Consider the following 13213-nt stretch of genomic DNA (forward strand, 5'->3'; position numbering starts at 1 on the left):
AACTGCTGAGGACAGAAAAAAGACAACAACCAAAGAAGCTGAGCTCATTTCCTCATAAAAAGACGAATACCTGCACAAAGTCTCTCTGTTCTGTCTTTCTTTTTCATTGCAGTAGCTGCATTTTTGAACAAATCCAACAGCCGTAATAAATCGGATGTCATGGCTGTGTCATATCTGACCTTTTTTAAATATAATGTATCCAATTAGTTCCTCATTTATTCATTATTACCAAAATAAAAGCAAGATCTTTCAAAAAAGAGGGCTTTTCTTCTGATCTTCTGATGGGAGTCAAAAAACGTCCCTGAAGTCGATCACCGTCCACTTTGTGAGGTTGCAGCGACACCTTGTGGCCGCAGGCACCCACTTTTCTTTCTCTCTTTCTGTCACAGCATTTGACTTCTGTGTAAGATGCCTCCACGTATTGTATATCTGTAACAAGTGGCAGTTACAGTGTGGGGATAAGGGCGAGATGTGCAGCAAATATAGCAACATGCATGCAGCCACTTATCCAGGGGTCCAGTGGAAAGTCATTGTGCCGGACCATCTCCCTCTGAAGCATGACAGCATTGTACAAGGAACTCATATTACGAGTGCAGGTATGGCAGGCATCCCATTCACTTGGGGTAAGAGTTTAAATAAGAGGTAGCCAGCTGCTGTCCTTCGCAGAACAGACTTCGCTGTAGAGCCACTGCTGACAGTTGCAGCCCCGAGTCCGGATTATCACGACAGGCCGGTGAGCAGAGGTAGGATCTCACAGATTGTATGTGTTATAAATTCAACAGGCACCAGTTACTTGCAAATGCTAAGGGCTCACTGCTGTTTAAGCGTGAAAAGAAACAGACGATTACAGGCGCCAGGGAGGAACCCTGGGGCTGTGACCGGAGATCTCTCGGGCAGAGGGCTCGGGGTTTTTCCTCTGATCAGAGCTGTGTGTGGAGGATTTTAACAGTGCTGGCGTGTGATATCGATTTTTTAAAAAGTCACAACAATGTAAGTTTTTATGTCTGACCCCGTGAAAAGGATGTCTTAGAAATATCTGCCACTTTTTTTTCTTTTCTTCGTGTGCAGCCTGGTGAATCTTAATTGGATCATTTGGATAAACACATGCTGTTTTTAGCTCTGCCTGAAGGAAAAGTGATGGGAAAGGAGGATTTGGTTTTTGGTGTCACATTGTGCAGAATAATGGGAGCAGTGTGTGAGCTGCCAGTCAGTGCACATTGTGCAAGGCATGGACTGCCTTTACTGCTTTATTATACCTCCGAGGAGAACTATGCAGCAGAGCAAGGGAGGTTTTATTTAGCTATTTGTTTTCCGGCAACATTACTGGAAACACATGATGAGGAAACACTACACATCCTGCAACATAGACGCACACTCTGAGATGCACGACCTCTAACATCACTGACAAATATCCATAAAACAATACATCTCTTTGGGTTGCACGTAGGAATGGGCGATATTTTACCGTTCACGATAAACCGTCAAAAAAATTCCCCACGGTAAGAATTTGTCATCTCACGGTAAAAACGATAAATTGAGGAAATGAGCCTGAAAGAAAGAAAGAAAGAAAGAAAGAAAGAAAGAAAGAAAGAAAGAAAGAAATGAGCCTGAAAGAAAGAAAGAAGAAAGAAATGAGCCTGAAAGAAAGAAAGAAATAAAAGAAAGAAAGAAAGAAAGAAAGAAAGAAAGAAAGAAAGAAAGAAAGAAATGAGCACGAAAGAAAGAAAGAAGAAAGAAATGAGCCTGAAAGAAAGAAAGAAAGAAAGAAAGAAAGAAAGAAATGAGCACGAAAGAAAGAAAGAAGAAAGAAATGAGCCTGAAAGAAAGAAAGAAAGAAAGAAAGAAAGAAATGAGCACGAAAGAAAGAAAGAAGAAAGAAATGAGCCTGAAAGAAAGAAAGAAAGAAAGAAAGAAAGAAATGAGCACGAAAGAAAGAAAGAAGAAAGAAATGAGCCTGAAAGAAAGAAAGAAAGAAATGAGCATGAAAGAAAGAAAGAAGAAAGAAATGAGCCTGAAATAAAGAAAGAAATGAGCCTGAAAGAAAGAAAGAAAGAAATGAGCCTGAAAGAAAGAAAGAAAGAAAGAAATGAGCCTGAAAGAAAGAAAGAAAGAAGAAAAATGAGCCTGAAAGAAAGAAAGAAAGAAAGAAAGAAAGAAAGAAAGAAATGAGCCTGAAAGAAAGAAAGAAAGAAGAAAGAAATGAGCCTGAAAGAAAGAAAGAAAGAAGAAAGAAATGAGCCTGAAAGAAAGAAAGAAATGAGCCTGAAAGAAAGAAAGAAAGAAAGAAAGAAAGAAAGAAAGAAAGAAAGAAAGAAAGAAAGAAAGAAAGAAAGACGTATTGTTGATGACACTTTTTGTATTGATATTTTTATCGTTATTGGGATAAATGCCAGAAATTATCGTGATACATTTTTTTGTCCATACCGCCCATCCCTAATTGCACGTGTCAGATGAAGCAGAACATGTTGGTTGAAGAAAATCTGAGCCACACATCGGTGCCTGTTGGTCCCAGTAACGAACCAACCCGTCCAATAACCTGTCCAGATAAAGTACAGGATAACACCAGGTTCAGGTGTTAGTCTCTCTCACATTCTGGCAGCACTGCAGAGAGAGCCGAGCAGCTGGAGGAAGCGTGAACAGAGGACACACCCATCAGAGCACACAGGGTGGGGTCAGCTGATCCCATCTGCCCGTGGATCCAGATATTCATTAAACCACAACAGGGAGGTCTGACCAACGCCTTCCTGCTGCTGGACGGAGTTCAGCGCCGGTGCGTGGCCTTGGCGGGGCTCCTCAAACACACCAGGATCATCACCCCGCAGTGCTTCATGCAGACCTTGCAGAGATACGATGGAAGATAGTGGGAGATAGTTTTAGCAGTTTCACTTTATTGATCATGTCGTTAACCCCATTAAAAACTATGAAAATCCCATTTTCTGGTGAGACTGGTGTGAATATGTAAAATATTTATACGACGTATCTATTATTTCTTACTTTCCTTTTTCTCTCTGTAGGTAATTTCTTCCCTTTTAGCTCAGTAGGCCCAAAGCTCGACATGATTCTTTAAAATTCACATTTTATAGCCTCAAGGAGCCACAAATAATGTGGCAGGGTTGGGTTTTGTTGGAGTTTTCACCTCACATTTCAAACCCATCAATCTATGATCTCAATCTTTTTTCTGTTTCACAATCAGCCCCATTCAAGAACAGACACGGCCTGTTTGTTTTTGCTGCTGTAGGTACACCTGCGTTGGCGTGAGATGTGCCAGCACATGCACAGCTCTGCCGTCCAAAGTGTCCTGCTTGACAGAACTGCAGACGCGGAGCGAGGTGGCCCTTCTGAAAGAGTCTCTCTCCCGGTTTAGCTGAAATCAATACAGCTATGCATGGAACTTGAGGTACTCCTGAGGCAATGATCAGCAACACTCTTAAAGAGGAGGAAAGCTGCTTAGCGGCAAAGACAGGGCATAAAATTGATGCGGGTATGACGCTGCACGCTGTATGCATGCAAATTGAAGTGGAATGTCTCGGCGAGAGCGTATTAGTGGATGACATTTCTGGGCTCCTTCAGATGTTTTGTGTCGCACTGGAGTCGTCTCTCAGGAACCTTTCCATTACACAGCTGGGAATGTGGTAGAATGAGGAAATTACTCATCTAAGAGGCACTTGTTGGCCTGTTTTTTTCACTATTCTGCTCGCAGCACTCTGGAAAGGTCATTATCGAGCATGAAAAAGCAAAAGTAGTCCTCTAAGCCTGCGTACATATCCCTTAACTTAGTAAGATCCGAGGCAATTGCTGGTAAACACCACGCTCCCACGACAAATAGCCTTTCTGATTTCATAACAAGGCACAGATTTGTAATCTTGAATACATAAATGAAACTGAGACAGCACGTTTGAGCATCAGGAAAACAATAACATACTCCTGAATAGGCCTGTGTTGAAAAAAAATCGATTTTCTGATTCTCATATTAATTCCTAAAAATCGTTTTTTTTTCATCATTACATTACAACTTTTGATATTATTTAGTTTATGTCCAAAAAAAATATGTTTTTTTGGACACAATGTTTTTGCCTTTAAATATTTCTATCTTTAAAGGTATGAAAACAATAAAGTTTTTAGTTATAATTGCATAAATTGTCTATATTTCATTACTTTATTTACTGTTTTGGGGTTACATGGAAAAAATTCAAATGGAATATGTTAAAAAAAAAAGAAATGTTGCTGCCTCTGATAATTCTGACCGACAATGTTTCTGAAAGCAGTTCTATCAGCATTCTGGGAGCTGATTGGTCCTTACAGCATCATTACTTGCTGTTGAATCTCAATATAATACTAGTATTCATACGTCGCATAACTACAGTCATATAATTCATGCAACAGCTGAAAAAACTTTTAATAACACTAACCCAAATCAATATCGGAATCAAATCGGATCAAATCAAATCTTGATAATCGATTCTTAATGTTAAGACTCGGAATCGAATCGATTATTGACCTTTGAACCGATCCCCAGCCCTGCTCCTGAAAATAAAACTGTTGTGACTTTTTTTTTTTTTTGGAACCCAAAATAAATATCGACTGAGTCCAGTTTGAGTCCTAACCCCCGGCTGGCCCCGGGACCCCCCACGCTGCCATGCACTTGCATCACAGTCAGGGCTGATTCATGCTGCTGAAGCTGGACGTGCAGCACTGGAACACATGTTTCCTGTCAAACATATGTCTGCAGAGAGTGACACGGGCCACATGCAAGGCGCTGTTGTTGTGGCTGGAGAGGCGCTGATGACTTTGTGTTGACAGCACAAGTGTTAAGGATACAGCAGGTAGCTTTTTTCATGTGGGCTTCATCCGCATTAGCACCTCTCATCTGTTGCTATCTGTCAATTTGTTTGCCCTTTGAAGCAATTATTTGTGTTGAAAATGAGATGTTTACCCGGAGTGTGCTGCACGAGATGTGTGCTTCCTGTCCCGGCGCACCACAACCAGGAGCTGCTGCAGGCTCAGTACAAGAAGCTTTATTCTTCCCCAAAACTCAACTTATTTTGAATTATTAGTGTCGAATAACAAAAATGCACCAAAGGTAAGGTGGGTTTTTTTTTTTCTGGTGTCAAGGGGAAGAATGTGCAACACATCAAAAAGAGTTACAGATGTAGAATTTGTTGCAATTTTTCACAGGACTTTCCAAAGGTCTTATCGTTCTGATCCTGCAAGCAAAGGAGGACGCGCTTCATCAGGAAAGATGTTTCTCATGGCAGGGAAGAGTGCTGGAGGCCTGGGGAGAGGAAATGAGAGGAGGTAACACAGTTTGATCCTTCCAGGCCTGAAAATACAAACTTAGGTAAATGGGCCGTCTCCTGCTATGAGAGAAGCTCTTACTGCTCAATCACTTTAATAACGTGGTGACTTATTTGCACGTTAAAATGTATGATACATTTTTTTTTTAATATTAAGATTTTATTAGTTTTCAACATCATCATAAACCGAGAGGACTGACAGATCCACAACACACTATACATATCACACGCCTCCAAGTGTTACACACACGCACGCACGCACGCACGCACGCACGCACGCAGCACGCACACAAAGTACAACAAAGTACAACAAAGTACAACAAATGTAAAAATGTAACTTCATGGCTGGTCATGGATCATCAAAGAAGTGACTGGGAAATAAAATGTTTGATTTTAGGATATTGTAGGAGGCTGGTTTAATTATGCCTTGATCTTTGTTTATTACTGTAGTTGTTTGTGTTGTATTTATTTATTTCTTATTATTATTTTGTCTTTTCTTTCTTTTCTTATTTTATTTTATTTTAATTTTTAAATTCTATATTTTCTATGGCATATGATATGATATTGTGAGGAAGGGACAGGATTAAATCAGCGTTCTGCTTCCTCCTGTTCCCTCTCCAACACATTGTTTTGCTGTTGTTCTTTATTTCTGGATGAGACTGTTAAATTTATTTTGTTTAAATTGCTTTGACACTTTGAATTTGATGGTGAATTGTTGTTGTTCAAGATAAAGCCAACAATAAAAAAAAAAAAATTAGGGGAAAAAGAGCATTAACTCAAATAATTAAAAAAAAGAAACAGAAGGAACAGAAATAAAAGTAATTAAATAAAATATGTAATAGGCTTTCTTTGATTGTAAATGGCCTTTAACATGCTTCTATTACACAACACAGTGGGAGCACGGTAGGGGAGGTTGTCAAGTTTACAAGATCATATTGGTGTCATGCTTGTTTTTGACCATAAATGTCTGTACAATGTCCACAATGTCCTTGAATGCCTTTGTCAAAGTCTAAGAGCAGATTGGTGGCGCGTTCCATGCTTAAAATATCCAAGTAGTCTTTAAGCCATTCAGATAGAGCAAAGCATGAGGGTTTGTGTAGCCGCCAGTTCTTTGCAGAGAGGAAGCCAGGGTTCATAAGATAATAGAGTTAGATTGAACATGTTTAGGTATCTGTCCAAGAAGGCATACAATAGGACAGATAGGTACTTGGACCTCAAGCATGTCAGTTAGGACCTTTGTCAAGTCAGCTTGGTATGACAAAGGCTTGGTATGATAAATGATTATGTTTCATATTCATTCATCAGGTCAATTTATCAGAAATTTCGTGAGGTGGACATATTGGACAAAAAGAAGACGGTAACAGCTCTGAAGCCTGGAGAGGACCGGGCTATTCTCCTGGGCCTGGGAATGATCCTGTCCTCGGCCGTGATGTACTTCGTCCTGGGGATCACCACGCTGCGCTCCTACGCAGACAGGTACGGGAACCTCACTAACCAACACGCCCGCCGAGAGGGGGGGACAAACGGGTCTGTTGTCCCGGGCCCAGGGTAGTAGGGGGGAGGTACCAGAACTGAAAAAAAAAAATAAAAAAAAAATATTCTCATTAAATTATGGAATAATTTTTTCAAAATGTTTCAAAATATGCCTATTTGTGGAAAAAATATGTAGTATTTGAGTTACATAAAAGCTTGTTATTTGTTTTCTTCCTAATTGTCCTTGTGGTCAAGAACCCCCAACACAAAAATGGTTTGGCCGCTGATCAAAATTTGATGTTATCATTTAAATGAGCTTGAGGCTGGATTTATGAAAAAAAATTGTATACGTTTTAATTTTTCTAGTAATAATGTCAGATGAAGCGTTCCAAACCAAAAAGAGTGAGCCCTCTATTATATCTGTCCGTTGCCTTGAACAAGCTGTGTGCTGCAAAATGTGCCGCAAGGCTGGGGCCGCTTTTCCCACACTGGGCTGTGGATGTGACGTCACATGACGCTGCATGCGCGTTCTCCCAGTTCTCCTGTGCCGGCTTCGCTGTTGGCTGCAGTACCCCCGACGGCCGTCGTGGTGAAGGGTGGCGCTAGAGAGTCTCATTTCTTAAAAGGAGCCTCATGCTCCTTTAATTCAACCATTAGAATGGTCAAAATGTCCGGTCAGCACAAGTCCGGTGCTCAGAAAAGAAGAGAAAAGAGAAGCTGGAATTAATAAAGTCAGCGTAGAGCAAGGTAAGAAACAGCACAGCCAACATTTACCAACCTTGTAACTTAACCTAACTGGCTAGCTCTAATGTTAACATCCATTAGCTTGTATAAAAACCTGAAGAGCAGAGGGAGAGGAGAGGAAGAAGGAGAGATCCGGGCGCAGGGGGGCCCATCTTAGATTATTTTGTCCGGTAAGACTGTCAGCTGGCCTGCTAACGAACACTTACTTTACCTGCTTTCTGCCAGATAAATGTTTAATTCATGGCACGGGCCTGTTTGTAGACTGTCGTGCTGCTCACTCAACCTGAAAATTGGAAAAACAAAAGCAAAAATTAATGCTTATATCAAGCCAGGCTTTTTCAGGACAATTTATACCCCAAAGTCATTTTTTCCCCCCTCCCTCCCTCCCTCATGCTTGTACTAAATGTGATTGTTATTTAAATGTCAACACAGTGTTTGGACAGAGGAGGGTGTGTGTGTTGTTCTCAACTCCACGGTCACAGCAGACATGAACTGTTCCTACAACTGCGGATCCGACTGCTGGAGAGTTTCCAAGTACCCCTGCCTGCAGGTCTACGTGAGCGTCAATGACACGGGCCGTGTCAGCCGTTTATCTCACAACGAGGAGACGCAGGACGCCAGCTCTGAAGTGAGTCCTGCGCCAGAGGGAAAATACTGGGAATTACTGAGCCGTTTCAAATGTTGACAACAGCAGTCGGGGGCTGGCCGGGTGACAGGCGGGCCGCACTCACATCCCCGGGAATGTTTGTTAGTGCTCAGCGTTGCGGGATAAAAGGAGCTGGGCCGGGGCGACTGAAAGCAGGAAGTGTGGAGCACCGATTGTCCTGCGTAACCTTCACTCATCTCCTCGCAGTGCGTCTTTCAAGTGTGTTTTATTAGAGCCAGAGGTGTCAAGTAACAAAGTACAAATACTTCGTTACCTTACTTAAGTATAAATTTTGGTTATCTATACTTCACTGGAGTAATTATTTTTACGTAATGACTTTTTACTTTTACTCCTTACATTTTCACGCAATTATCTGTACTTTTTACTCCTTACATTTTAAAAACATCCTCGTTACTCTATTTCATTTTGGCCTTTAAAAAAAAACTATCCAGTTAAATTGCTCCATCCGGATAGAGTGAATTTGGTTGTGGTTGTTTCAGATGTTCTTGTCCAGTTTTGTTCTTACATCCGTTCCCCCAGATTCCTGCAACTAAACTTGGATGTACATTCCAATAAAGGTTAGGATAAATGATAACATGCCTCTGAAGTTTGACTTTTTGCACCATAACAATACCTAACTACCGTATTTCCGCACTATAAGGCGCACCGCATTATAAGGTGCACTAAATATATGGTAAAATACCGTACTATAGTGGCTGGGGTTGAGTTACGTATCTACCTGATGGAGCTGCGCTACAGGAAATGCTACAAAATCCTACAGCAAATGCAAAAAAAAAACAAGAAGAAAAAGTACTGTATGTCAAACTTTATTAACAAAATAAAAACCAGCTTTGCTCCGTCTCGTAAAAGTCGCCATTATGTGTCTGTGATGATTCCTGACGTTTTTAGCGTCATTACTTTGGCGACACCAACTACATTACCGACAATCCCCCTGACTACAGTAACAGAAATTACCGTAATGATCATATATAAGGCGCACGGCATTATAAGGCGCACTGCTGGTTTTTGAGAAAATTAAAGGCTTTTAGGTGCGCCTTATAGTGCGGAAAATACGGTAGTCATCATATCTCCTGCTCTCTGAAACACATGTTAATGCTCAATAGTACACATATATGCTTCTTTAATATATTTGCATTATACTAAGATGCATTCATTTTCAATGGCTTTTGTCCTTAATGGCTTTTTTCCCCCTTACATTACTTTTACTTTTATACTTTAAGTAGTTTTGAAACCAGTACTTTTATACTTTTACTTGAGTAAAAAACTTGAGTTGATACTTCAACTTCTACATGAGTATTTTTAAACTCTAGTATATATACTTCTACCTGAGTAATGAATGTGAATACTTTTGACACCTCTGATTAGAGCACATTAAAATACGGTTACAAATTTAAAGTACACACTCATCAGTGCGCATAGAGTACAGGTCATAGTGCACTTTTTTGTTTTCTTAGAACATAATAAATGAAGAACCTGATATAAAATTTGGAATGCAAAATACAAAGAAAGAAAAATTGCTAAGAATAACAATAGATAAATAAATGAATACATTAAAAAATAAAATAAAATAAAGGTAAAAATGAATGAGAGGGGACCAAATGTTTTCAAAGTAAGTCTAGAAGAGTATATCTTATTCTATCTAAGTGGAGTGTGTTAGTAAGGTCACTGAGCCACATCTTTGTGGTGGCTACATCTTTTTTCTTCCAATGCATGAGAAGTAACTTTTTTGCAATAATAAGAGAAGAGGAAACATTGTTGGAAGTTGCTTAACTTTATAACATCATCTGATGTTCCTAAAATAATAATGAATGGATCGGTCTCTAGCTGTATGTGAAGTATTTTGGATATTAAACTGAATATATTAAACCAATAGCTCTTAACCTTGGGACATAGAACAAAGCTGTAGGGGCAACGTGTCTGTAGGAGAGATCTCAGCATATATTCTATGTAACCCTTTCCTTAGAATAATGAAGACGGTGTATGATTTTAGATTGGATTAGGCAGTGCCTAGCGTTATTAGAGCACTTATGGACGTGTTCTAAACTACAGAAGAGTATTAGGGCCAGGCAGGAGAAAAATAAAAATAATATTTTGGAGGAGGAGGATTTTTTTTTCATTATGCACTTCGAGAAAAAAGTCGAAATGTTGAGATTAACGTTGAAGTACAATTTCAAGAAAAAAGTCGAAATGTTGAGAAAAAAGTCAAATTTTCGTGAATAAAGTCAACCTTCTGAGACTATAACAAACACCGCATGTGACTGTCTTTACAAAATGCCTCGTAGGCCTATACCCTTAACGTTCCACTCCAAGGATGTAAGTTAGTTAGTTAGTTAGTTAGTTACGGCTGCTGCTGCAGAGCTGTCAGTTGCTCTGCTAGCTGGATTTGATGGGCCAGAGGAGACATTTCCACTTCATTCACGAAATTGTATTTCAACTTTATTCTCGAAATTTTGACTTTATTCACGAAATTTCGACTTTATTCACGAAATTTCGACTTTTTTCTTGAAATTGTATTTCAACATTAATCTCAACATTTCGACTTTTTTCTTGAAATTTCGACTTTTTTCTCCAAGTGCACAATAAAAAAAAATCTTCCCCTCTCGAAAATGTTTTCTCCTGCATGGCCCTAATACTCTTCCGTAATAACTCTCTGCCCATAGAGCACCCGGGATCTCAGTGCCCATTTCCTCCTCCCATTTTTTCCTTATCAAAGTGGAATTCACTGGATTGGTAGCTTGCCAGGTGTCATATATATATATATATAAGATATCAATTTTTCCAAGCAAGACATAGGCCGGAGGCATCTGTCAAGATGGAGGCCTTCGAAGATCTCGAAATTTTGCAGATTCGTTCTTACATAGTTTCTTATTTGCAAATACCTGAAGAAATGACTTCCAGGTAGATGGTATTTATTCTGTAACTGTGCAAAAGAAGCAAACATGCCTTTACTGTTTACTTCCTTGCAGTGCGTGTACGTGCCCCGGTGCCAGAAGGACAGCGCGGCCATGCACGTCCTGGTGGTGAACATTTCGGAGCGTCTGAAGGTGAACCAGCACGTCACCTGCTACTACGACCCCAGCGAGCAGCAGGAGAGCGTCCTCCTGACCCGGCTGTACGACCACGCCGTGGTCTTCCAGGCGCTGCTCTGGCCCTCCTGCGTGCTGGTGGGAGGAGCGCTCATCATCGTGATGGTGCGGCTCACGCAGTACCTCTCCAGACTCTGTGAGGAGATCGGGAAGATCAAGAGGTGAACGATTGTGGCAAGCACGTGGCGGCGCGCCGATGGGCCTCCAACATGAACGGGAACGCTTCCTCCGCCTGACCTCTTGCAGACGTCCCTCCTCGGCTGAGACACGGAGGACAGCACACGTCCACCGTGCGGAGAGGACGGGTCTTTTTATGAAACTGAAACGATTGTTCCAGGGCAAAAACTGTAGGACATGTCACTGGGTGCTGGATATGAAAGAAAACATGGCAATTTACATTATGTTTTTTTCTGTATTTGTTTGCAGGGATTCTGATATTTATGACGATTCTACTTTTTTTTTTGCAGTCAATGTGAAAAAGATGTGTCCTGTCTTTTCTCTCAGCTTCATTTTTAATTACACTCTTTTTTGTTAATATAGATCCATTTTCATTTCAAACAGGTGATTGCAATCACGATTTCGTACAAAACCAATGTCCATGGAAAGCGGAGTCTCTGAGGAGCACAGATCTGCACTTTTATATTAGGTGCAAGAGAAAATTATTGAAATGCTTCAAAAAGTGATGGCCTTTACTCATGAAACACGTGCAGAAAGAAGTTTCGGCCTTCATAAAAATGTTAGTTGTTCTAAACTTTTCATATGTGCAGACAAACTTTGCCTCTGACCAAACGTAGAGCTTGTTACAACGTGAATCCATTATATTGACCATTATTTTCACAATATGCAGATACTTTTAGAATGCGTTTTAAACCTAAAATTCACATGATGTTAAAGTATTGTAAGCCATTTGAGGGAACATGTTATTAAGTGCTTGTTATACTTTTATACTTTTATGAGAATGATAATTTCACTTTTCCATTCACATTATTTCTATAGCGACAAGTCACAAATGAAGTCGATAAATATCACAGAGAAAAACACTGATGTCTGTTTTAAAAAAGAAAAAAAGTCCTGTTTTAAGCTGGTAATTCTGAGCAATGGTACAATTTTGAAAATGTTCCTGCATTTTGATACAATTTGTATTATTTTATATCCACTATAAATGACAGCAGATAAAATGTGGTCTGTCAGTAAAAACCTGTTTTAACCTTCTAAGACCTGTGTTAGGGTCTGAGACCCATGTTGGGGTGTCTAAACCACGATATTTAATTATGTTTATGGTGCCAAGAAATAAAATGCCAAAAAAGAGCTTGGGTCTTCGGAGGCTGTTGAAAATGTAAATAAAACGCAATGACTCGCATATCTCATAAAGATTTGCAAATGTTTTATTCACATTAGTACATGGAAAATGATGTTGAAAGTGATACGTTTGATCATATCATGAAAAATGGTACCTAATTTTGAATTTAATGACCCACGTCCCAACTTTTCATGACTGGAAAGTTGGGACGTGGGCACCAAAAGACTGGGAAAGCAAGCCGTACTAAAGAGAAACACACAGCTTTTGAAGGGATGCCCTGCACCAGCAGGACGATGCTAAAGCACACACAGCAATGTCTCCGTCAGAGGAGCTTTATAATAATAATAGTAGCAGAGTGCTGCCCTGCCTGCAGTCCTATACCTGCATCTCTACCTCTGTATGATATGCACAGCTGGGTAGAGTAGCCAAAAATTGTACTCAAGTAAAAGTACTGTTACTTCAGAATAATATGACTCAAGTAAGTGTAAAAAGTAGTCATCCAAATAATTACTTGAGTAAAAGTAAAAAAGTACTTGGTGAAAAAACTACTCAAGTACTGAGTAACTGTTGAGTAACGTCTGATTTATTTTTTTTAACACAACCATTCAGACAGACAAAAGTGCAAAATAATCATCTTCAGGCAAAATTT

At 40.0% G+C, this 13213-nt stretch overlaps 1 protein-coding gene across 1 annotated transcript; it reads left to right on the forward strand.

Annotated features, from left to right (window-relative positions):
* Positions 1–468: 468 nt before the first annotated feature.
* LOC133452072 (calcium-activated potassium channel subunit beta-2-like) lies at positions 469–12560 on the forward strand. The gene is made up of 5 exons (XM_061731265.1): positions 469–743; positions 5176–5295; positions 6600–6770; positions 7944–8139; positions 11145–12560. Exons 2-5 carry the CDS (start codon positions 5240–5242, stop codon positions 11427–11429), a joined length of 708 nt encoding a protein of 235 aa, XP_061587249.1. The 5' UTR covers positions 469–743; positions 5176–5239; the 3' UTR covers positions 11430–12560.
* Positions 12561–13213: the final 653 nt, after the last annotated feature.

This window comes from Cololabis saira, chromosome 10, assembly GCF_033807715.1.
Source record: "Cololabis saira isolate AMF1-May2022 chromosome 10, fColSai1.1, whole genome shotgun sequence".
Taxonomy (NCBI): domain Eukaryota; kingdom Metazoa; phylum Chordata; class Actinopteri; order Beloniformes; family Belonidae; genus Cololabis; species Cololabis saira.